The following is a 25,328-nucleotide window of genomic DNA, read 5'->3' on the forward strand; positions in this document are numbered from 1 at the left end:
CCAGAACCAACGAGTTGAAATTAAACCCAAAGAGTTTACGTCTAGACATTAGGAAGAATTTTCTAATAGTTAAAGCAGTTCCTCAGTGGAACAGGCTTCCTTGGGAGGTGGTAAGCTCTCCTTCCCTGGAGGTTTTTAAGCAGAGGCTACATGGTCATCTGTAAGCAATGCTGATTCTATGACCTTAGGCAGATGATGAGAGGGAGGGCATCTTGGCCATCTTCTGGGCATGGAGTAGGGGTCACTGGGGATGTGGGGGGAGGTAGTTGTGAATTTCCTGCATTATGCAGGGGGCTGGACTTGTTTACCCTGGTGCTCCCTTCCATCTCTATGATTCTATGATTCAAATAGCACATTCCTTCCTTAACAGTTTGGGACAGTGAAATGCAATTTCTGCCTTTGGCCACCAATGTCCTTCTGTTGCACTGGCATTCCAAGAAACTTGCAATAATTGGTCAGTTCCAAAAAATGAAAGCTGGCAGAGTTATTTTGCTCCATCAAGCAGACAGGGAGATGATACAATGGCAATAACAAGCAAATGTACTCTAGGTAACAATTTGAAAATTAACACACAGAGTCAAAACTCTTTTTTTTAAAATTACTTTTATTTACATGATAGAAATTGTGCATCACAAACATGTGCAGAATGAGGAATCCATTCTGCAGTTCCTTCACTTGCATATCTTCAGCAAATGTGGGGTGGGTGGGAAGATTATGCCATTCAAGAGTTCACAGCCTGATCAGAGAATCTGAACGAACACAACCTGTGATTAGAGTATCTGAATGATCACTGGCCGAGAAAGTGCCATTTATCAACTAAAAGAGAACAAAAAAACAAAAGAAGTTTTATCTGTTGCAAAGAACTTAGATATGAATATATGCAAACAATTCATTGTTATCTTTGTATATGATCAACAAAATATATCTGTCAAATCTATGCCCATTATTTTGTTACCAGCTACCCTAAAAATTCATCAGTGAGTTCCTGTCTTACAAATATTTGTATAACTATTTCTGCAGATATCACTTTGCAAACATCTCATTCCATCACCTCATTGTCTAAGCAGCACATGCACAGCCATAAAAAACAAAACACTAACTATTCTACAGTCATTTCCCCCTGCCAATGTAAAAACTAGAAAGCTCTTCAAGAGAACAGCTTCTAAATTTATTAGATTTTTTTTATCCTGCCCTTACTCCAAAGAGCTCAGTCTAGCATACCCGGTGCTCACCCCCTCACTTCTCAATTCTGTTTCAGCCTGAAGGCAGTGACTGATCCAAAAACATTCAGTATGTTTCTTGGCAGCATGGGGAACTGAGCTTGGGTCGCTGCAAGTCTAGTCTGACACTATAACTATGACACGATTCTAGCTGGCAAGCAAATGTGCCATTAACTTCCCATGCTGGAGAAAAAAAAAGAGCGACTACCCAACAGAAGCACAGGCCCTTCTACAGCTGCTTTGCTATATCTGTCCTCACTGTCCCCCTGTGCAGATCCTGCCAGCCCGTTTGGACAAGCAGTGGCCTGCTTGGGTCAAGCAGTCCCCGCAGGTCTTGTGGATGTCAGGTTAACCATGCACCAGCGTGGTGTAGTGGCTGAGAATGGTGGACCCTAATCTGGTGAACCGGGTTGGTCTCCCCACTCCTCCACATGAAGCCTGCTGGGTGACCTTGGGCTAGTCACAATTCTTTCCGAGCTCTCTCAGCCCCAACTGTCTGTTGTGGGGAGAGGAAGGGAAGGAGATTGTAAACCAGTTTGAGACTCCTTAAAGGTAGAGAACATTGGGGTATAAAAACCAAGTCTTCTTCTTCTACCTGGCACTCAAGGTGCCCTAATGGAGATGCTTACACATGAGGATTTCCCCCCACATGGTCCGGAAAAAGCCACCCCAGCGAAGGGGAGCATCCAGTTGTCCTTGTGCCCAAACACGGCATGATTCATCTGGCTCCCGTCCCCCCACCCCGCATCAAGTCACAGCCAACTTATGGCAACCCTGTAGGGTTTTCAAGGCCAGAGATGAGCAGAGGTGGTTTACCATTGCCGACCTCTGCTTAGCAACCACGGACTTCCTTGATGGTCTCCCATCCAAGTACTCACCATGGCTGACCCTGCTTTGCTTCCAAGCTCTGACGAGCTCAGGCTGGTCTAGGCTACTCAGGCTGGTTCAAAGAAGAAACCGTGGGATGGCAGGGGGTGGGGCCTCCATCTCCCATAGCCACGGGGGGTGGGGGGTGGAGTTAAATGCCACCTTCAACATGTGCAAGACCAACAGAGAAGAAGAAACAGAGCACGAATGGGGAGCACAGATGTTGTTCCCATCCTATAAGCTGCTGCCGTAGCAGGGGGGCATTTTCCCACTCCCATCTGGAAGTGCCCTAGAGGCAACGCGTGAGGCTGGAGCTACATGACTGGAATGCCAGATGTGTTATTTGCCTGTCAAAGGCAGAACTGGGGACAGGCCGCCAAGAACAGGGTTACTCTTCCCCTCTGCTTGTTCCCTGAGCAACACCACATTTATGTCAGCGTAAGGTTTACTCATTCATCTATTAACGGGGATGGATTAATGAAAACTTGTGTTAGGACCCAGACCCATTTCTGGATAGGTAATTCCTGTGTCAAAATAACATGATGATTTGTGATTCTGTTCAAACAATGGGTTCACCTGATTTTAAAGCAGCACACTAGTACAGGTCTCTGCCTGCATCTTTCAAGCTTTACTTACTTTACGGGCCTTTGATGGGAGAGCTTACCTTCTATGGCAGCAGAATGTTTCTCCTCAGAAGGCAGATTCTGCAAAAGAACCAGAATTATATTGTATTTACACATGGGCTTCAGGCAAACTCAAGGTCTGGTGATCTCCAAAAAGAGATTTTTTTTATTGGTTCTTGTAGGTTATCCGGGCTGTGTAACCGTGGTCTTGGAATTTTCTTTCCTGACGTTTCGCCAGCAACTGTGGCAGGCATCTTCAGAGTAGTAACACTGAAGGACCAATGGGGTGTTACTACTCTGAAGATGCCTGCCACAGTTGCTGGCGAAACGTCAGGAAAGAAAATTCCAAGACCACGGTTACACAGCCCGGATAACCTACAAGAACCAATGAACTCTGACCGTGAAAGCCTTCGACAAGATTTTTTTTACTTTCTTATTTGAACCAGAGACTCCCATGCCACAAGGAGCTCTTGCAGGTCCCCACAGTCTCAGATATCACATCACATGATGGATTCCTATTTGACACACACACATACACACACAGAATCAGAGTTGGAAGGGACCACCAGGGTCATCTAGTCCAATCCCCTTCATAATGCAGGAAATTCACAACTACCTCCCCACCCTAGCCCCAGTGACTCCTCCTCCATCCCCAGAAGATGGCAACAAAACCCCTCCAGGATCTCTGGCCTGGAGGGAAATTGCCTCCTGACCCTGGGGATGTAAGAAAGAGTCATGAGAAGAAGAGTTGGTTTTTATATGATGACTTTCTCTGCCACTTAAGGAAGAGTCAAACTGGCTTACAGTCACCTTCCCTTCCCCTCCCCACAACAGATACCCTGTGAGGTAGGTGGGGCTGAGAGAGTGTGACTAGCCCAAGGTCACCTAACTGGCTTCATGTGTAGGAGTGGGAAAACAAATCCAGTTCATCAGATTAGCCTCCACCGCTAATGGAGTGGGGAATCTAACTCGGTTCTCCAGATCAGAGTCCACCGCTCCAAACCCCCGCTCTTAACCACTGCACCAAACCGAACACTGACACAACCCTTCCTGCCCTCCCTCTCATGATCTGCCTAAGTTCACATACATACATGTGTGTGTGTTAAGTGCCGTCAAGTCGCTTCCGGCTCATAGTGACTCAATGGATCAATGTCCTCCAAAATGTCCTATCTTTAACAGCCTTGCTCAGATCTTGCATTTTTAGACCATTAATAGTTTTTGTAAAAAAAAATCAGCTTTCCAAATTGCTGTGAGGCATATGGAGAACACTCACCATACTGATACAATCATCGCAGCTGGCAAAGTGGTTTATAAACAGATCAAAACTGGAGGTTTCATTTTTAGCATATAAGTCACGCATTGATATTTTTAGCGCTTTTGCTGAAGTTGGACGTTCTAAAATACAGCTTTTTAAGGTGTTTTTTTTTTAAAGCCCAACAAAAACCCCAACCTTTAAAAAAGGGTTTCCTTCCCCCCCCCAAAAAAAATCACTTGAAGACAGCAATTTTCCTTGTCTCAGTCACTCTCACGCATGCATACAGAAGGTTCCCCCTTCATAAAGAGATGCATTTAATTACACGCAGCAGTGAACAAAGTATGTTTTGAGTGATTAAAATGTGCTGCTGCCAGTCAGTGAGCCCGGGTGGTAACTCATGGCAACAGGGCAGACACAAAACGATAGCAGACGAGTTACAAAGAGTCCATTTGCTATTATACATCTCCAGAACAAGAGGGGGAAGCAAGAATCAGGGAACAATCAGCAAAATGGGAAATGAATGGGGTAGGCTGTGGCTCAGCGGTGGAGCACATGAACGCATGAAGCTGCCTTATACTGAATCAGACCCTTGGTCCATCGAAGTCAGTATTGTCTACTCAGACCGGCAGCGGCTCTCCAGGGTCTCAGGCAGAGGTCTTTCTCATCACCCACCTGCCTAGTCCCTTTAACTGGAGATGCCGGGGATTGAACCTGGGACCTTCTGCATGCCAAGCAGATGCTCTACCACTGAGCCACAGCTGCTTCTGCTATGCCCGCAGAAGGCTGCTGACCTTTCCTGTTAATGTATCTCAGAGAGTAAGAGTGGACCTTTGGCTGAAACTCCAGAAAGCGACTGCCCACTTTGACTAAGTGGGTCACGCTTAACTAGGGGGTCCAGTTGACTGATCAACTGTAACTGGCCTGGTACCAGTCCTATCTAATAACTTGAAAGAGGACTGTATGAAGACTTGAAGGACAGGTACTGTCAGCAGGAGGGCATGGGCTTTCCATAGGCCCCATCATTGAAAAGTCCAATCCCTGGTTACCCCAGTTAAAAGATAGCAGGTGTTAAGAAAACCTTTTTTTTCCTGCCTGTGACCCTGGACATAGGTACAGTTCACAGCACCGAAGTAGGTGGACCAATGGGGTGACAAGAAGAAGAGTTGGTTTTTATATGCTGACTTTATCTACCACTTAAGGGAGAATCAAACCGGCTTCCAATCACCTTTCCTTCCCCTCCCCACAACAGACACCCTGTGAGGTAGGTGAGGCTGAGAGAACGTGACTTGCCCAAGGTCACCCAGCTGGCTTTATGTGTAGGAGAGGGGAAACAAATCCAGTTCACCAGACTAGCCTCCACCACTCATGTGGAGGAGTGGGGAATCAAACCTGGTTCTCCAGAGTCCACAGCTCCAAACCACCGCTTTTAACCACTACACCATGCTGGCTCACCCGTTTATGGATCAGAGCCCACCTTAACACACCCATCTCCATGCACAAACACAGATCAAGACCGTGCACCATCTATGCTCTCTGTTTATCTGCCAAGCCTTCGCTTGTTGTTCATTATTAGATTATGACTGTGCACTGGATGTTTGCGTGGTTCTATTGATGACTCTCATTTAAGGGGAGGGGAAAAATGTACAAGAATTGGCCCTTACAGATTCCACAATTGCTCGGGCATCGTTTTCATTGCAGCAGTAGGGACTGGTACCCACTAGGATGTTGGTGCTGAAAAACAAAATATTATTTATTTATTTATTTATTGACTTACTTCATTTATAGCCCCTGCCTTTCCCACCGATTCAAGGTGGGTTACAAAATATAGGAAATGCTACAGCCCTACAGGACAAGACATCCAGTAACAATGCATTAGGACTAGGATTACAGATATTAAGAAACAATGCAAACAGAAAACTGTTGAAGGCAAGACATGCCATGCAGAGAAGGGATTATAAAACAGTGCAGTATGTATTTAATTCATTTATACCCCAACTTTCTCCCCAATGGAGGAGTTAAAGGGGCTCACCTCTCTCCTCCTTTTTATCCTCACTTTTATCCCTATGAGGTAGATTGGGCTGAGTGTGTGTGACTGGCCCAAGGCCACCCAGCAAAACCTGGGCCTCCCAGATACTAGTCCGACACTCTTAACCACTATACCACACTGGCTCTCAGTAAAAGCGAGGTACTACATATATCGAGCAATAGACTTCAGCCCCACTCCCTTATAAAAGTGTCCTTCTGGACTGTTCCATTATATTGCAATTCGGATCCCTTTATAAAAATGCCCTCTGAATATTTCTGTTTTGCACATTCGGCATATAATGACTTGACAAATGGTGGGAGGAAGACAGCATTAATTCAGATTTGCACAGAGTTCTTGGCCCCTTCCAGGAAAGAGCATCAATGGCAGAGCACATTGTTTCATGGACTAAGTCCATTTATTTCAATGAGCCTAGACTGGATTAACTCTCTTTAGGATTGCACAGTAAAGTATACACGTTTCGCCTCTCTCAGCCTGCAAAAAGAGACAAACTTGAAGACAAACAAAAAATAAAGCACCACCATAAAGACTGTAACTGGAACTTTACAAAACAGCACAGCAGGGCTACTGAAATAATTGCACACAGAGGGGGCAAGAGGTAAAAAGGGCAGGCCCCACGGTGTTACAAAGAGTTGTCAGATCCATACAGAACCACAAAACACCATGAAACAACCACAACCAACGGAAACATTTTAAACTCAAAAGGCTAAGTGACAGCTGCAAGGAAGGGCATTCTACAGCTGAGGTGCCACCACAAAGGAGGCCCCACCTCTGGTCGCTACTAACCTTACATCAGAAAGGGCAAACAAAACAGAGCAAAATCTTTTGTTTTGGCAGGAGTAGCCCAGCAAAGGTTTTTGCTGCAATGGCTCCTGATGCAGAAACAACCAAGCTGCTTTGGAAACTGCAGCTTGTTTTCTCTCCAGCAAGGGCAACAGTTTGCTTCCTGATTTTGCAGCAGCGATTTATAGGGTTAAAGAGAGAGGCCTCTCTGCAGTGTCAAAAGCCGCTTGTTTTTTCAGCACTAAGGACGGCTCCACTGATCCAGAAGTCAGTTGGCTATGAATACAGTTCAAAACTTTATGCACCCATCCCATCTTTGGATCCTGGATGTGCTGTGTTCACTTGGAGAGAATATCAGAGGAACAGATGGATTTTAATGGTATTTAATGAAACAATGGGTTGTGGACTTTTCTTCCATGACTTCAGAATAACACTGCATGTAGATCTATTTAACAGTAAGCCATGATCATGGAACTATTTATCAAGAATAAGCAAAGCTAATGAAATGTGGGTACCCAAGAACATTCGAGGTTATTCCTTTTGCACGCAAACCACAAACCTGTGATCTGGTTTAGAGCTGTTCCTAAAGTTGAATTGCTGGGTAGTCTGAAGGGGTCATGTGGATGCCGGTTTTTAAAAAACAGTAGTCAAGCAAAATTATGGGCACGGCCTGATGTGGAAGAAGAACTTTAGGAATGGAAATGCTACCACTTCAAAATAAAAAGTATGCAGGACTTTAGCATTGGTTCACATTGGATTCTGAAAGAGAGATAAAAACCTGGATGCTTACCATTTTATGGCTCCTCCATCAGACTTCTTGTGAATCAAAGCTTTCCAGTATTCGTGGGTGGATTTAATTATGTCAAGAGCAAATGCCTGTTTTTTTAAAATATTAAAATATTTAGGAAATTAAATCGATGTATGGACAACAGCTTCGCCACACATTAGCATTTTGCAAGATGTAAGGATGACTGCAAAACATGAATAAAAGCTGCACATTCGGCAATAACTTGGACCTCTTTGTTCAATTATTCAACCATTCTCAATCTAAACCTTAATCGATAAAAAATGTTTAAAAAGTTTGCCAAAGTCTGTTTTTAAAGTTCTCTGATGTGTATCAAAGAAAAGGGGGGAAACGCAGAAGAATGACAGAGCACATTTCCTCAGAATGGAACCCACTGGAACACAGTTCTCTTTCTATGAGTCCCTGGGAACAAAGCCATATTTGGGGAATGAGGAACCCTGTCAGCAGGCTTGGATTCCCAGAAACATTTCGAGAAGCCTCTGAGAGCCAGTTCAAGCAGAGAGCAAAGGAATTTAGTTCATGCCTTGGCTTCGCTTTAGCAAAGCATTTCAGCATATGCTTAAATTTTAAAACGCCATCTGTTTGGGCTCGGGCTCTGTCCAAATCTCGCTACAACAGTTGGAAAGTGCCTAATGGAGGCCAGCAGAAGAGCAGGGAATCCAGATGAGGCGAGGGCTGGTTTGGGGGATTTTTTTTTTCCTGGGACCTCCAAAGGATGCATTTTACGAAAAGCAACAAGGGGAAGATTTTCCCGGAAAAGATCGGAAAAAATTCAATAGGAAACAAAGGCAACTGATAAGACTAGGGCCATTTTAATTCAAATGCACTTTTGACATGACAGTTTGCATTGTGGAGCTCTCAAAAACCGCTCTAAGCTCACACAAAGACAGTTGTCTCTCTCTCTCTCTCTCACACACACACACACATAATGCAAAGCCTCTTCTCCCATCCACACCTTGCTCCAAGTCTTGTGTACTGGTGTTCGCCCTGCAACAGCTGTGTGATCACAATAATCTAATGGAGAGACAGAGTCGTGGACAGGATGGAGTCTGGATATGCAGTTTTTTAATAACACCAGAGATGCAGGCGGCATGGTTTCGTCCACAGGCTGCAGTGCCATCCTAAGCAGTGAGCCCACATGGTGTAGTGGGTAAGAGCGAACCGGGTTCGATTCCCCCACTCCTCCACATTTCGGATCTTTCCGTGTATTGGAATTTTTGCATATACATAATGAGATATCTTGGGGATGGGACCCAAACTCATTTATGTTTTATATACACATAAAGCTAAAGGTCCCCTGTGCAAGCACCAGGTCATTCCTGACCCATGGGGTGACGTCACATCCTGACGTTTACAAGGCAGACTTTGTTTACGGGGTGGAACTAGTTGGTGCTTGGACAGGGGACCTTTACCTTTTTACAAGCACTATGATTGCAGATAGTTGAAGACCTTTTTCCATTATTCCAAACAGATAATGACGTTTCCCAGCCTTGTATTCACAACCAGCCAAACTATCTGCATGTGCTCTCACAGAGGAAATAACGTCTTTGAGAAAAAAAAGTTCATGAAAAATTCAGACAGATTATTTTAGAAGGACACAGAGTGGTTTTTTGTTTTGTGCTATCTGTTTACTGATCTAGGCTACCTCCGGATGTCAAACAAGCCACATTTGTGCACGACATGAACGAGCCTCAAAACTCCAGGTTCACAATTCTTTGCCTCCTCTCCCTCATCCGCTTTAATTAGAATCTAAATAATCCAAATCCACTTTTAGCAACAACAAAAATCCTTAAATTCACCTTGTCTTTAAACTCGCCATTAAAAGCAAAACGATTTTCCGCCTTCCCGTCTGGTACTTTATATACTCTGAACCAGTCAACTGTAGCTTCTAGATAACCTGGCTTGAACTTCCTGACATCATCGATATCTGCGAAGGGTGACAAAAAATACACATTAGAGAGTCACACCGATTTGGCCTGGCCCAGCCGTCTAAAGAACAAGCGTGATGCAGTAGTTAGGTGTCAAACCAGGAGTAGGGAGTCTTGGGCTCAAATCCCTAGTCAGCACTGCAGCTCACTAGGAACTCTTGGGCCTGTTATTGTTTCTTTCTCTAACAGCCTCTCCCTATATACCCCTCAAAGAGCATTACGCCCAACTGGAACCAGCCTTTTGGTGATCCCTGGCCCTAAAATCATCCAGCTGTCCTCCAGCAGAACCAGGGATTTTTTGGCCCTGGCCCCAGCCTGGTGGAACGTTCTGTCTAGTGAGACCCGTGCCCTTTGGGACTTAGTCCAGTTCCGCAGGGCCTGCAAGCCAGAGATTTTCTGCCAGGCTTACCACTGAGGATAGCGACGGAAACACATCTTAACCTTGGCCTCCCTTCCCCTTCTTCTCCTTTTCTTCCCCTTTCTTCCCCTTTCCATTATCTTCCGTTTTCCCCTTGTGTTTTCCCTTTCCTTGTGTTTTTCTGTCTCCATCCCCCTGAAGGAACAACATCAATGTTAGCTATAGGCTCTCCTATTGTTATTCTTGGTTCACGGCTGCCTTATTGGACCATCCTCCCTAAGGTGGAACAGTGTTTAAGGTGCCATCTATACATAATATGTATTAGTTGCCAGCCCAGATCAGGGAAGGGGTGGCCGCCTCGGCTAGTTCGTGGGCCGGATAAGAGCTCTCAAGGGGCTGGATCTGGCCCCTAGGCCTTATGTTTGATATGCCACCTATAGACTGTACACTGCAGGCCTGAGGTGCTTCACTGGAAAGTGCTTATGAGCATGTGTAATGATTAAAAGCATAAACATTACAAACATTCCAACAGAGAACAACCACCCCCTATCTTTCATCCACAGTCCACAGCAGCAGCTATAAAAGAGCACATGGCAGGAGATTCGCCTGCCAAGCAGAACTAGGCAGCTGTGCTCCATTAACCAGGCACTAGATCATGCTTCCCCAACGGTCATTGTGTGTGATGCTGCCTCTCAAGCCAACATTGGGTGGAAGAGGCTGCCAATTATACTGCAGGAAGCTCAAAATGCTTTTATTGACTTGGAATGCAGGCTTGAAATAATAAAATAGAAGCCAACTAGTTCCAGTCTTGTTTGAGATGGCAACACAAGCCAGTGTGTATTTTTAGTGGGGATTGGCCCTGATTCTCCTAAGAAGTGGCGTTCAACCAGTGGAAGACTATTTGTCAAGAATCTTGCACCTTTAGACCAAGATGTACCCAACCGCTATTTTCTAACAACAGATGCTCTCCTCATCTTGTGGGCAAAGCTAACAGACCCCGCTTGCGAGCCAGCAGTCAAAAGGTACAAAGAAAGGGAACACGTGTTCTTAATGACAACTGATAAACAGTTACAGGAAGCAATGGATTTGATCTATATAAAGGTATCTGCAGCAATTTTGGCTGCATGGAAAAACCTTGCAACGTACGAATTGTAGCTTCGTGTGGAATGATTAGGTATAAACACATACACACAGAGAGAAGTGCATCCAATGCAGCATACAAGGGTGGGAAACTTACTTGCTCGGTTTTCACAACTAGAGAACCGACTGCATACATCAAACATTTCTAACAGAATAATTTATGCCATCCTTACTCCCAGTAACCCAGGGGGGCTTCTCCAGTTGTGACCTGTAATGTGCCATATAGTTACACCACTGAAGAAGGTTAAAGCCAGAATGTGTTTGATGGTCTGGATGAATTTAGAATGTGACAAACTCATGTTGAGAGCCAGCGTGGTGTAGTGGTTAAGAGCAGTGGTTTGGAGCGGTGGACTCTGATCTGGAGAACTGGGTTTGATTCCCCACTCCTCCACATCAGCGACGGAGGCTAACCTGGCGAACTGGATTTGTTTCCCCACTCCAACACACGAAGCCAGCTGGGTGACCTTGGGCAAGTTACAGCTCTGATAGAGCTCTCTCAGCCTCGCCCGCCTCACAGGGTGTCTGTTGTGGGGAAGGGAAGGTGATTATAAGCCGGTTTGAGTCTCCCTTAAGTGGTAGAGAAAGTCGGTATATAAAAACCAACTCTTCTTCTTCTTCTTGGTTGTTCTTGATAAACTAGTTAAGTGATAAATATTTCTTATATTGCTAGATCCATACATTTATTGCATACATTGGTTTACTGACCATTTAGAATTGGCAGAACTATTTTTGGGGGGTTGTGTTGCTTTCTGTTGATTACATTTTATTGTGATTATTAAAGTGTACTTTTTATTTTTGGCTGCTCTGTTTAATAAGAATTACCATGCAATCTCTATTCATATTAATGGGACTCCATGAAATTCCCCTTTAAACAACTGAGACCGTTCATCCTCAAGAAGGCCAAGGAGGAACTAGGCCTTTGTGAGAAGCTTCTTCACACACACACACACTCCCCAAGTCAAATTCAAGCAGATTAAGTTTGAGAATATGCTCTGAAATGAAGACCTGGACAACTGGATAGGAGGTTACATAATATGTGTACCATGGATCTTTTGTGATTCTGGATCATCCACACTGATAGCAATGATCTTCCAGTCAGATTCTCCCTCATCGATAAGGCCTAAAAGTCCAAGCACTTTCACCTGAATAACCTCGCCAAGTGAGCGAACCTTAAAGCACAAAAGAGAAAAATCTGACTTCTAGCCACCGACTTCCGACAATCACTTCATTTCCTATTCCCATATGTCATCCTGTAGCCATTATTTACAGTTATATTTCACTTACTTAGGTGTGCTCTTTCTAATGGTGCCAGGCCCCAAAAACATTCAGATTTCTTCTTCATATTCCTCACCTTTATTCCTCCTTTCCTGATACTAAACCACCCTTGCTTCAAATAAACTAACTTTGACAGGTACACAATCTACCTGCTTTCTTTCAGTTTCATTACAGCAAATCTTCTCTTCTTACAAGCCTACCTCACTCAAACCTTATTCACATCAACTAGCCTCTCTGCCAATGTCTCTCAACTGATACAGTATAGCTTGCTCAGTACAGAGGCCCACGCTCTGAGAATCAAGTATAGTTATACTCCAGTTGGTCTTCAAGCATTATCCTTCCATTGAACCCAACCACACAGACTCTGATCAAACACTCCCTCACAGTCCCATCTTGGTTTGTCCTTCTTTGGGACAGAGGACCCTCAGTGCTGAAGGGTTGAAGATTCCACTCCACGGTGCAAGGTGAAAACTCAACTGTTCCCCTTCCTGTGTTTCCCTCCCGCAGGAAACCTCTCATTTATCCTGCAAACCTCAGTCTATTCTTTCCCCTCTCTCAATGTTATGCTTTAAGAACACAGGAAGACCCCTGCTGAATCAGACCAATAGTCCATCTAGTCCAGCATCCTGTTTCACACAGTGGTCAATCCTGTTGCCCTAAAGGACCAACAAACAGGGCACAGAGGCCAAGGCCTTTTCCCAATGTTGCTTCTTTGCACTGTGGTATTCGGATGTTTGCTGCCTCTGAACATGGAGGTTCCCTTTAGCCACCTTAGCTTTTAGTTGTGAACAGATTGCTGGACTTGATGTACATGTACATGGAGGAGAGGGGTATTCATGGCTATGAGTAAAAATGGATACTAGTCATGATGCATACTTATTCTCTCCGGGATCAGAGGAGCATGCCTATTATATTAGGTGCTTTAGAACACAGGCAGGACGGTGCTGCTGCAGTCATCTTGCTTGTGGATTTCACAGAGGTACCTGGTTGGCCACTGTGTGGAACACACTGCTGGACTTGATGGACCTTGGTCTGATCCAGCATGGCCTTTCTTACATTCTTATGGACCTACCCTCCGTTGGTCTGCCAACCCTGCTTTTAAAACCACCCATGCTAGTGGCTTTGGTCCTTACCCTTGAGCTGGCCCAGGCTGCTTTCCTAGGCTGGATTCTACTCCATTCTGAGAAATAAAACTGCAGTTGGAACTTTAAAGTAAACCTTATAAAAAAGTCTTGCTAATAGGTCAGGCATACCTTGGAACCAATTTCACAGACATCAATGGGATCATTGTCACCATAACATCCTGTATCATCATCTTTATGATGGGGATCTTCCCAAGTCTATGGAAAGAAATAACGTTAAAATTAAAATCCCCATTAGCATTTCCCACTTTACTATAAATCTGTACAAATTAGTGAAATGCACACACCGAGTTTGCTAGTGACTATAATCTCCCTTGAGATACTGGTATGCTGTCGCAACATGACAGTTGCATGCAATCCTCTATTTGTGGCAGACATAAACTCTGCATGTTGCTCTGTATGCATGCTCACTCACTCTCTCCTCACTTGCCCGATGTGAGTGAAGGCCTTCTGGTTTGGAAACCTTGAATCAAACTCCAGTTCGCTCTGACACCTTTATGCAGGCACCAGAGCCAACTGCGGCTTGTTTCCTCCCAACAACCTGGAATCAAACTGTGGTTTAGAATCCTAATTTGTGGGAAGGAAACGAACTCCAATTTACATTCAGACGTTACAACAAACTGGAGCTTGCTTCAAGGCTTCCAAAATCAGGAAGCCTTTGATGGTGCTCTATGGGCAAAGGGAGTGCACAAGCAAACACAGCATTTGTAGGAACGGATTAAAGACTGAATACAGCCTATATTGCTGCTATGAAATTGGCCCTTAAGAGAAGGTACAAAGGTCAGCAACAGCTCTATCTTCTATTCTATGCCCTTCTTCATTTGCTAAATTGCTCCAGCGCAAAACAGCTGCCTCATGCACAAGCTTTCCCAGAGCAATGCCAGAGACCGAGGATGGAAAGTAGCATTGAAATCACTGCAAGGGATTCCCCCAACGCCTAACGTTGCGAACACCGCTTCCACAAGGGAAAGCATAATCCTGGCCTGTGTGACAATTTTTGCCAGAAACATATGCTCAACTCCAACAGAACATTCTTATCAAAATTTATGGACAAAAATAGCTGCATAATATCTCCCCAGCTCCCTGTACCACGCACCAGTCTACCACACACAATTGCCTTCCTTCCAACAGTTTTGCATTCATGAAATACACAGGATTTATGAGAGAAGTGTGCTGAGAGGACAGAAAAGTTTCATGGTTTCGACAGACCAAAAAACAATGTACGTTACCTGAGGGAAGGCGCCGTAATTCCAAATATAGCCCTTATGGGGAAAGATATTTGCCACGTATCGCAGCTTGCCTTCCTTTACATCTTGCTTAATGGGATTCAATGGCTCCTTCGTGGCAATCTGAGCATGTCGCAAAATACAGAACAGGGAAGGGAGGAAAAAAGACTGCTATAAAATGGTTTGAGTAATTATTCCTGTAACAAGTTCCTTGAGAAGGCTTCAAGCTTGATATTTAGATTTATAACTCCAAAGGTTTAAGAAGGCCGGGGGGTGGGATAGAAAACACAGTATACTGAAGACATTTGTAAAAAGATGAAAGTACAAAGTGTCTGAAAATATACAAAACGCAAAATATATTCCCTTTGTATCCCCCAACATTAGTAGCTTCTAATTATAGTTTTTAAAAGGGACAGAAAATTTACAACTCTTGAATTATTTGTGATAGAGATTATTTTTTCTACATTCGATGCTTCTTGACCTGGTATCTGGCAATCTCGCTGTGTTTGGAATACACTAATCTACATCACTGCTGTTGCTAGCACCACCTTTTCTACTGAGGTCTTACATATGATGTAACAGTGCAGAGGTCACAGGCACCTACTGGACAGTAACTGTAACATCACCAGTGACAGGAGACATTACCCCTTTCCAAGCTCTTGCAATCGTTAGCTTTAAAAAAAACACTGAAGGGAATTCTTTTACCAGGATAAGCACTTCTCTCCTCTATTCACAGCCATTTGTAACAGATATATGAACAAGGCTTCAAGAATGCTCCCGTAAGAACAGAAGAGCAGCCATGGAGGATCAGACTAATTGTCCATCTGTTCCAGCATAATGCCTTACAACATGGCCAACAAGCATGGCCCAGAGGCTAAAACCTCTGCCTGCTGTTATCCTCCAGCGCTGGTACTCAGAAGCTCCCGTCAGGTCCCCTAAGAACACAGAGGTTCCATTTAGCCACTGCCTCACATTTTCCAATGAAAAGCAACACAAAACATTGATTCAGCATCTTGCTTTAGTAATCTTTCACACCTTTCAAGGGCCCCACCAGCTCTCTGGCTTATTTCTTGCTTCTGATGTATTTAAAGAAATACTTATGTTTTGGCAATATGTGCCTCAGATTCTTTCTGCCCACCTTATCGACAACCTAATTTGCTTCGCTGCAACCTGTGCTCCTTCTTGCTCACCTTCTCTGAGCAAAACTTCAACTTTTAAAAGCTCCCTTGACTTTGCTCATTAAACATATTAGCACCCTTGTAGATTTGGTGGTATTCCTCTTTGTCTGCACTATACAGTCTCCCTACACTTCCTTTATTGTGGATGTGAGTAATCTCCAATCATCCCGAATGGATCTGACCTTCTTTGTGTGTGTGTGTGTTACATGCCGCCAAGTTGCTTCCGACTCATAGCGACCCTAGGAATCAATGTCCTCCAAAACGTCCTATTGTTAACAGCCTTGCTCAGGTCTTACAAACTGAGGGCCGTGACTTCCTTTATAGAATCAATTCATCTCATGTTACTGTAAGTCTTCCTCTTTTCCTGCTGTCTTCAACTTTTCCTAGCATTATTGTCTTTTCCAGTGACTCTTGTCTTCTCATAATTTGACCAAAGCACGATAGCCTCAGTTTAGTCATTTAAGCTTCTAGGGACAGTTCAGGCTTGATTTGATCTAGAACCCACTTATTTGTTTTTTTGGAGGTCCACGGTATCCATGAAACTCTCTTCCAACACCACATTTCAAAGGAATCTCTTCTTGCCAGCTTTCCTCATTGTTCACCTTTCACACCCATACATAGTAATAGAGAATACTATGGCCTGTTCTTTACTTTCTCCTATACTTTCTCCACAATAATGCAGTTTTGACGCAGTCTTTCTCAAACCTGACTGGATAACGTTTTTAGAAAGATCACAGTCAAAGCACCTTTGTATGCTTTGTGCACAGAAAGGTACAAATTCTTGAACAGTGCCCATACTGGCAGCACCTGGGTTGCTTCAGCTCCCTATGGCTCCCCCTCCCAGATAACTTTTTCCTTTAGTCAGCAATTGCTAGATTGCTAACATTACCACAATCTAGTGGAATCTACTGTACCTTTCCCCTTATAACTCCACAATGAGAATGGCTAGACAACAAACAAAAGAAAGTATTTCTGAGGACCCAGTAGACTTTGGCAGCACAGCATTATAACATTATTGATCTGTAGTAATCTAGCAATTGCCAATTTTTTTAAAAAAAGACTAAAAGCCCTTCAGTGGCAAAAGAACAGCAGCCGGGGGACTACTGAGCCAAGGGAAATGAGGCGGAAATTGCACTGTGGCTACTCAGTTTCCACTATACATGCATCTTCAGTAACCGAAGCAAGTACTACATGGAGATTCGTTGCTGTGAGGAAGCAGCCCAGAAGTGAGAACCGTGGGTTCAGATCATGAAGTTCAGTGGACTGGTAACTGGGGCCAATCACCACCTCTCAGCCTAACTTACCTCACAGAGGTTTGTTGGAAGGATAAAATGTGGAGGGGTGCCCTGAGCAAGATAAAAAAATAATTCAAATAAAATAATTAAAGTAGGGGCTTTCTGGGGGATGCCCCTTCCTTTTGGACAGTACTTCCCATAAACACCTACCACACCTCATGTGAAGCTTTTAAAATACAGTGACGGTTCGGGTTTCCCTAGTGAGACTGCAAGTCCCTTGTTTTCAAACTGTTTTCATTAACTTCCTGTTTTTCTTATCACACTCACTGTGGTTTTTAGTAGAGCTATTTTATTTACTTGTAAACTGTTTCGAGAGCTTTGACTGTAACGTTTTTAAAGTTACCTCCATTTTAGCATTTGTCCAACGAGGCACTTCTACAATCATATTAAGTACAACCTTTGAAAAGAAAAGGAACAAATCAAAATTTACCACACATGTTAGGACACACCACACATACATAGTCATTATTGAGTGACTGATTAAATGAAACTTGAGACACATTATAAAAGAACAATAAATAAAACCTGGACTTCGCCTTCCAAATCAGTCCACAAAGTTAGTAGCCCCGACCCCAAATGTTCACTAGTGCGTATGAATCAGATGAAAGGGATTAATAATTGCAAGAAACAGGCAGAACCCTCCAGGCCTTGGGCCTTCCTATCTGCAGGACTGTCTCTCCTGCTGTGCTCCACCGGTAATGCTCAACTGATCAGGGCCTTCTAGGGGTGCTACTCTGCAAATGAACAAGACCACCAACTGCCCATACACACGCATTCTCTGTTGTGGCTTCCACCTTACAGAACGGCCTCCTGAGGCAGTCATGAAGGAAGGCTTCCACGCCTCTGTCATTCCACAAACTACATCAAACAGATTGGTTTAGGAGGTCATTTTTATAAAGGGAAAGGGACTGTGGACTATATTACTGTGTATAGTATGTATTATCTGTTTGCTGTGTGTATTATCTTGCTCTCATTGCATTGTTTTCTACTTATGTAATACCATTTTATGCATTGTTCAACATACCATCTTTAGTACTTTATGCTTTGTTTCAGATTTCTGGAATCCTAGTCCTATTACATTGCTTATTAGATGCCTCACCCTTTCGATTGCGTTGATTTATAGCTTGCACTATGTAATCTGCCTTAAAGTAAATAAATAAGGCACACTTACAAGCCTGTTCCTCCCAGGAGGTGAAGGGGCATGCATTCCCAAGGTTTGCAATTTGATAACCAAGTTTAACAGGCAGACCAGGTTACACCTGCACCATCCTTCAACGTTCTAACAGGGGCACAAGGAGATGCTAAGAAATTCGGGCTATATTTAGCTTTCCACTTACTCCAGTTCCCAGCAGGTTGTTAATCTGCCTCCCTTTTTCAGAATTTGAAGAAGAGCACGGGCAAGCACTGACTAAATCAGTGGAAGACCAACAACACACAAGCGACTAATTTGTTGCAGAAAACAAAGGTCAAAAAGGAGCTTGCTGAACATTTCACCTATGCAGCCACATGCTTCATAAGCATGGCCGAGAAGAACGTGCCTTAAAGCCTAACGTTTTACACAAGGACATAAGCAGAGCCTGCCGGATCAGACCCCTGGCCCATCTAGTCCAGCATCCTTTTCTCACACAGCAGCCAACCAGTTTGCCCTGGAGGGCCAATAAACAGAGCACAGTGGCCCAGGCCTTCCCTGATGCTGCCTCATAAAATCATAGAGTTGGAAGGGACCACCAGGGACATCTAGTCCTGGCACTGGTATTCAGAAGTTTGCCGCCTCTCTAGGTGTGTGTGTGTGTGTGTGTGTGTGTGTGTGTGTGTGTGTGTGTGTGTGTGTGTGTGTGTGTGAAGTGCCATCAAGTCGCAGCCGACTTATGGTGACCCCTTTTGGGGTTTTCAAGGCAAGAGACTAACAGAGGTGGTTTGCCAGTGCCTTCCTCTGCACAGCAACCCTGAACTTCCTTGGTGGTCTCCCATCCAAATACTAACCAGGGCTAACCCTTCTTAGCTTCTGAGATCTGATGAGATCAGGCTAGCCTGGGCCATCCAGGTCAGGGCTCTATAGATATAGGCTCCCTTCAGTCCTCATGGCTAGTAGCCATTGATTAATCTCCCCTCCATGAATCTGTTGAACCCCCCTGGTAACATCTGCAGTTAACAACCATTGTTTTCAGAAACTGCCCTCAGCCTCAGCAAAGCCAGCTATCCTGTGCTGAACCAAGACTCAGATTGAAAGTTGGGGGACCAAAACACACAGGGGGGAAATGTTAACTGCCCTCACTAAGTCCTTTCCCACATATGGGAACAGGTGGTCAGAAGAATACACACACAATTTCTCTTACAGAGCAAAAATATCCATGCACATTGAGCCACAAACTGAAGCAATCTGACAAGATAACTTTGATTCAATGAAAAATTTAGCCCTTTCCACTAACAGTCTTTAAGCCCTGCATAAACATGGCTTATATGAACCCTTATAGCTAATGGCCAGCCTAACATTAACTGGAAACCGTTTTTAAAAATTTCCAAAGCCCTATTCGAGAGACAGTCTAAATAAAGCTTATGGGTATTAATTGACTGTTACCATGACAGCAAATATATAGCATTCTTCTCATCACTTCCTTCCTATCTACTTAATTGTTACCGTCATTGTTAAGCGCCCTATAAACGCTGTACATTAATTTCATCATTACTGTCCGACTACCCCGTGAGATGAAAAATAGCTACCAAAGCCTTCTTGCTTCTAGCTAATCACCCATTGCTTAATAATTCAAATTACCTTCATTAGTATTACTCTATGAGAGGGTTTCCCACGCTGGGTTTTTGCAGATCAATTGATCCAAAAGCATGAGTTGAGGTGGACATTTTTTGCCCAACCCGGCATACTTTCCCTATCAAAGATCAGGATGCTATGTCCCATGAGAAGTGTGGTGTAGTGGTTAAGAGCAGTGGTCTGGAGCGGTGGAGTCTGATCTGGAGAACCGGGTTTGATTCCCCACTCCTCCACATGAGCAGCAGAGGCTAATCTGGTGAACTGAATTTGTTTCCCCACTCCTACACACGAAGCCAGCTGGGTAACCTTGGGCTAGTCACAGTTCTCTCAGCCCCACCTACCTCGCAGGGTGTCAGCTGTGGGGAGGGGAAGGTGATTGTAAGCCGGTTTAAGTCTCCCTTAAGTGGTAGAGAAAGTCGGCATATAAAAACCAACTCTTCTTCTTCAATTCTCTGGCTTCCTTTCACGCTCTCAGCAAAGGGACATACAGCTGCAGCTGCTTCAGGACAAAGGGAACCTCTACGTTCAGAAGCAGTAAACCTCAGAATAATACTGCCAAGAGGAAACATCAGGGGAAGGGCTTGGCCTCTATACCCTGTCATTGTTCCTCCTGAAGAACTGTGTGTGAGACAGGATGCTGGACTAGATGGACCACTGGTCTGATCCAGCAGGGCTCTTCTTATATTCATAACGAACATATGTTCATATGTTCCACACTATCTCAGACCCATCGCAATAGCCTGAACCAACAACCATTAAGCTTGGTTCAGATGCAGCCACAAAGCATGATTGGCTGCCACATCAACAAGACAGTGAAAGAACCCAGGAGGACTTGCCTACATCGTACCCTCATATGACAAAATAATTAATAGTTCCTGAGTTCTCAACAAACTGTTTGGAAGCGTGGTTTGCAAACAGGAATGGGCTGTCAGCAATGTTGATTCTATGACCTTAGGCAGATGATGGGACGGAGAGCATCTTAGCCATCTTCTGGGCATGGAGTAGGGGCCACTGGGGGTGTGGGGGGGGAGGTAGTTGTGAATTTCCTGCATTGTTCAGGGGGTTGGACTAGATGACCCCGGAGGTCACCTCCAACTCGATGATTCTATGACCCAGTTCCAAATTTTGTTTGCAAGAAAAGTATAAGCCGTAGTTTGCTGGATTAAACAATTATCACGCCATACAGGAACAGCAAAAAGAGGTGAGGATGGGAATGCACAAATAATCCTGAAGCTCATTCACGTACCAAATCATGGTACGTCGGAAGCATGTATTAGCAACCAGGCAACTAAAACCTGTGAAGTCCCCTTTTACCATCCTAGTACAAAGACTGCTTGCTTTTCCTTCAGGAATGGGCTGCTCGAAGGTCTAAAAACTTCCCTCATGAGAAAGGTGATCATTTTGGTTGCTCTGTGTCTGGTCTGCAGTTTTTTTTTTGAGATGGGGAGACTACAACTGAGCAGAATATATCAAGTGCTGCTGCACCAAAGAGAGGCAGCGCCAGTGGAGGGGCGAGGCGCGGTCCGGTGGCGCTCGGCCACCGGCGGGACTGGCTTCGCTGCCAGCGTGAGTGTAATCACGGTTTTACACGCACTTACGCTGGTGGCGGGGTCACACCGCCTTCTAAGAGGTTTCAACCTGAAACTTCAGGAATGCACTGTTAGGGTGCTTTCACACATGCCAAATAATGCTTTTTCAATCCACTTTCAATGCACTTTGCAGCTGGACTTTGCTGTGTGAACCAGCAAGATCCACTTGCAAACGATTGTTAAAGTGGATTGAAAGTACATTATTCAGCATGTGTGAAAGATCCCTTATATAATGGAGTTATAGAGCCTGAGCATTTTATTTTCAATTGCTTCCCTAATAATCCCTAGCATGGAATGAGCCTTTTTCACTGCCACTGATCCCATAATGATGGTTTCATTTAGTGGGGGGGAGGAATTATGGGATCAACTTGCCTGATAACAAACCTGCAGTCAAAACCACATAGTAGAGAAAGAGAAAGCGAGAGAGAGAGAGAGAGAGAGAGAGAGAGAGAGAGAGAGAGAGAGAGAGAGAGAGAAAGAGAGAAAGAGAGAAAGAGAGAAAGAGAGAAAGAGAGAAAGAGAGAAAGAGAGAAAGAGAGAGAGAAAGAGAGAGAGAAAGAGAGAGAGAAAGAGAGAGAGAAAGAGAGAGAGAAAGAGAGAGAGAAAGAGAGAAAGAGAGAAAGAGAGAAAGAGAGAAAGAGAGAAAGAGAGAAAGAGAGAAAGAGAGAAAGAAAGAAAGAAAGAAAGAAAGAAAGAAAGAAAGAAAGAAAGAAAGAAGACAAAAACTGGATTTTTCTGTTGTTGACCAACAACAGGGAGAAACCAAAAACCACAAATGGGATGACAATATGTTACTGAAGAGGTTTCAGACAACAGTGTTTGATACAGTTGTCCATTGGAATACGAACTAATAAGAACTCATCTGAGGGAGTGGCAGTCATTACTGTGTTTCTGGATGAGATGTGTCACTTTTTAATTGGGTAATAATTTAATTGAGAGCCAGCGTGGTGTAGTGGTTAAGAGCAGTGGTTTGGAGCAGTGGACTCTAATCTGGAGAACCGAGTTTGATTCCCCACTCCTCCATATGAGCAACGGACGCTAATCTGATGAACTGGGTTGGTTTCCCCACTCCTACACATGAAGCCAGCTGGGTGACCTTGGGCTAGTCACAGCTCTCTCACCCCACCTACCTCACAGGGTGTCTGTTGTGTGGAGGGGAAGGTGATTGTAAGCTGGTCTGATTCTTCCTTAAGTGGTAGTGAAAGTCAGCATACAAAAACCAACTCTTCTTAGACTAGCTGCAAGCGTCAGAAACCCTATCTTTACCCCTCGATTTCTCAGGGCATAACATGTCATTGTACACATGCAGACTTCCAGGTTAAGTGTCATGTCCGCCTGGTCAGTCTTTGACCGGTTGCCTCTGTGGAGCGCACCAACAATTAGGAGCTGAGGGGCCAAGTCCCTTTGCCACTGGTATTACTTTTGCTGAATGCTCCCTTCTCTACTGCTGCCACAGGGTGGCAACAGCAGAGGAGCTCAACAAAGGCCATTCTGGCAGCCACTACTGTCTTCTTACCTTTCCTGTCCCCACCTCCCACACCATGCTATGAGGTGACCTTAAAGGTGAAGCAGCCCATACAACCATCTTCATTCCCACCCTCCCCGCTCTCTGCTCCAGTCTCTTCTTTCCTCCGTCAAGCCCAAGGAATCCCAACATGGTGGCAGAGTCTGGGAAGCACATGTGGAAGGAGAGGGGAAGGGAATGAGGGCTGTGGCAGTTGTGGAGGATGACATACTCGGAAAAAGCAATGCCAGTGAGCATGCCTATTATATTAGGTGCTGTGGAACACAGGCAGGATGGTGCTGCTGCAGTTGTCTTGTTTGTGGGCTTCCTAGAGGCACCTGGTTGGCCACTGTGTGAACAGATTGCTGGACTTGATGGACCTTGGTCTGATCCAGCATGGCTTTTCTTATGTTCTTACCTTGTCCCTTCGGTTCCTTGGTGACGGTGAAATGTCACCCCAGCTTAGGCCCTTACGTACCTAGCCCCAGTTCCAATGCAAGAAACTGTAAGAACATAAGAACCAAACACCCCTCAGGGAACCTCCGAGAAATGGCTGCTCTTAACCCAAATACCCCATCCTATCCAGACCCCGCCCACCACAGCAAAGTAATCTCAAGAAATAATGTCGCAACCCTACCTCACTTTCACTGAGCTTCGTTTTCTTTGCAGGAATTTCTTTTTCCTGTACCCAAGAAAAAATAAAAATCAGTGGATACGTGCATCTTATTGTAACGGAGACTATTAACAATGGCACCAAAGTAAGAAAACACTAGAACTAAACTGTTGCTAAAGTGGCATCAGGCTCAAAGCAGTGAAAGTTAAGCTGGCAGTATTTACTTGGGAGTAGGCTCCACGGTACTCACTTCTAAATAAACATGCATAGATCTCAGCAACTTAATTCCCACAGAAATTAATCTTGCGGTACATGTCTAAGTCCTATGAGTCCACAATAAGGCATTGAGCCCCATCTTACATATCTCTACTCAGAAGTAAACCCCCCAAGTTCAGTGGTACTTGTCCCAAGTTAGCGTGCATACACTTTAGACACTTTATAGCCAAAGGTATCTTTCTCTTGGAAGCACATGATATGCCAGCATGGTGCAGTGGTTAAGAGCGGTGGTTTGGAGCGGTGGACTCTGATCTGGAGGACCAGGTTTGATTCCCCGCTCCTCCACATGAGCGGCGGAGGCCAATCTGGTGAACTGGATTTGTTTCCCTTCTCCTACACACAAAGTCATCTGGGTGACCGTGGGCTAGTCAAGCTCTCTCAGCCTCGCCTACCTCACAGGGTGTCTGTTGTGGGGAGGAGAAGGGAAGGTGATTGTAAGTCAATTTGATACTGCCTTAAGTGGTAGAGAAAGTTGGCATATAAAAACCAACTCTTCTTCTTCTATGCACCTTTTTAAGCAGCTGGGAAATCCTGGTAACGACTAGTTTAAATATAAAGTTTCTCCCTGGCCTAAATTCATCTGTAATGGCAGGGTGTGCTTTGGGGTTATGAATACAAGTCTTGGAAGTCATCAGGAATTCAGGACTTCCTGGTTTAAGCAGGCAAGGAATAAATTGGTTGTGATTCAGATGTAATTATCAACTATCATTTGCTGTCAATCAGGAATTGCCTCAAGTTGTGTGCAAGAGGGAAAGTGAGCACACTAGTTCAAGGACTTCCAAGGCTTGTATTCACTATCCTGGATCATCTTTACTCACAAGTGTGGCCCCTGTGTTTGAACCATTCAGAAGCCGACACAAACAAACAAACAAAAACACACACACACACACGTATATATATATATATGCTTCCAGCCTAATAGCTACCAGTGCTTTCAAAAACAAGTTGATCCCTCACAGTCTATCTGAGATAGAAATATTAAACTGCCTTTTACTCAACCAAACCTTTGCTCTATCTAAGCCCAGTATTAGCCATTCTGACTAGCACGAACTTTCCAAGTAGGGCTGCCAACTCTAGGTTGTGAAATTCCTGAAGGTCTGGAGCGGAGCCTGGGGAAGGAAGGGAGCTCAGCGAAATCATTTGGTCTGGCCCTTCATGGGTCCTGCTTGCCCGTGCCAGGGGGGGGGTCATCTGGGGCAGCTGCCTGCTTGGGGCTTGGTCGGCTGATTTTTAAGTTGATAATTTTGTATGGCCCGCGAATGATGTTATAAATATCCAAATGGCCCTTGGCAGAAAAAAGGTTCCCCACCCCAGCTATAGAGTCTACCCTCCGAAAAGTCCTGGCCCCAACTTGGCAGTGAGAGAGTGAGAGTGAGAGTGAGAGTGAGAGAGAGAGTGAGAGTGAGTGAGTGAGTGAGTGAGAGAGAGAGAGAGAGAGAG

General features: G+C 44.6%; 1 protein-coding gene across 1 annotated transcript in view; it reads right to left on the reverse strand.

Annotated features, from left to right (window-relative positions):
• Positions 1–767: 767 nt before the first annotated feature.
• Positions 768–25,328, reverse strand: part of PPA2 (inorganic pyrophosphatase 2) — a 31,188-nt gene continuing 6,627 nt past the window's right edge. Inside the window, exons 3-12 of the mRNA XM_056855333.1 lie at positions 23,637–23,681; positions 17,483–17,536; positions 14,670–14,789; positions 13,552–13,638; positions 12,066–12,192; positions 9,397–9,524; positions 7,583–7,668; positions 5,627–5,696; positions 2,752–2,791; positions 768–816 (exon numbers count right to left, since the gene is read on the reverse strand). Coding sequence (XP_056711311.1) covers positions 788–816; positions 2,752–2,791; positions 5,627–5,696; positions 7,583–7,668; positions 9,397–9,524; positions 12,066–12,192; positions 13,552–13,638; positions 14,670–14,789; positions 17,483–17,536; positions 23,637–23,681 — 786 coding nt within the window. The 3' untranslated portion in view covers positions 768–787. The remainder of the gene's footprint in view (positions 817–2,751; positions 2,792–5,626; positions 5,697–7,582; positions 7,669–9,396; positions 9,525–12,065; positions 12,193–13,551; positions 13,639–14,669; positions 14,790–17,482; positions 17,537–23,636; positions 23,682–25,328) is intronic.

Source organism: Euleptes europaea, chromosome 9, assembly GCF_029931775.1.
Source record: "Euleptes europaea isolate rEulEur1 chromosome 9, rEulEur1.hap1, whole genome shotgun sequence".
NCBI lineage: Eukaryota > Metazoa > Chordata > Lepidosauria > Squamata > Sphaerodactylidae > Euleptes > Euleptes europaea.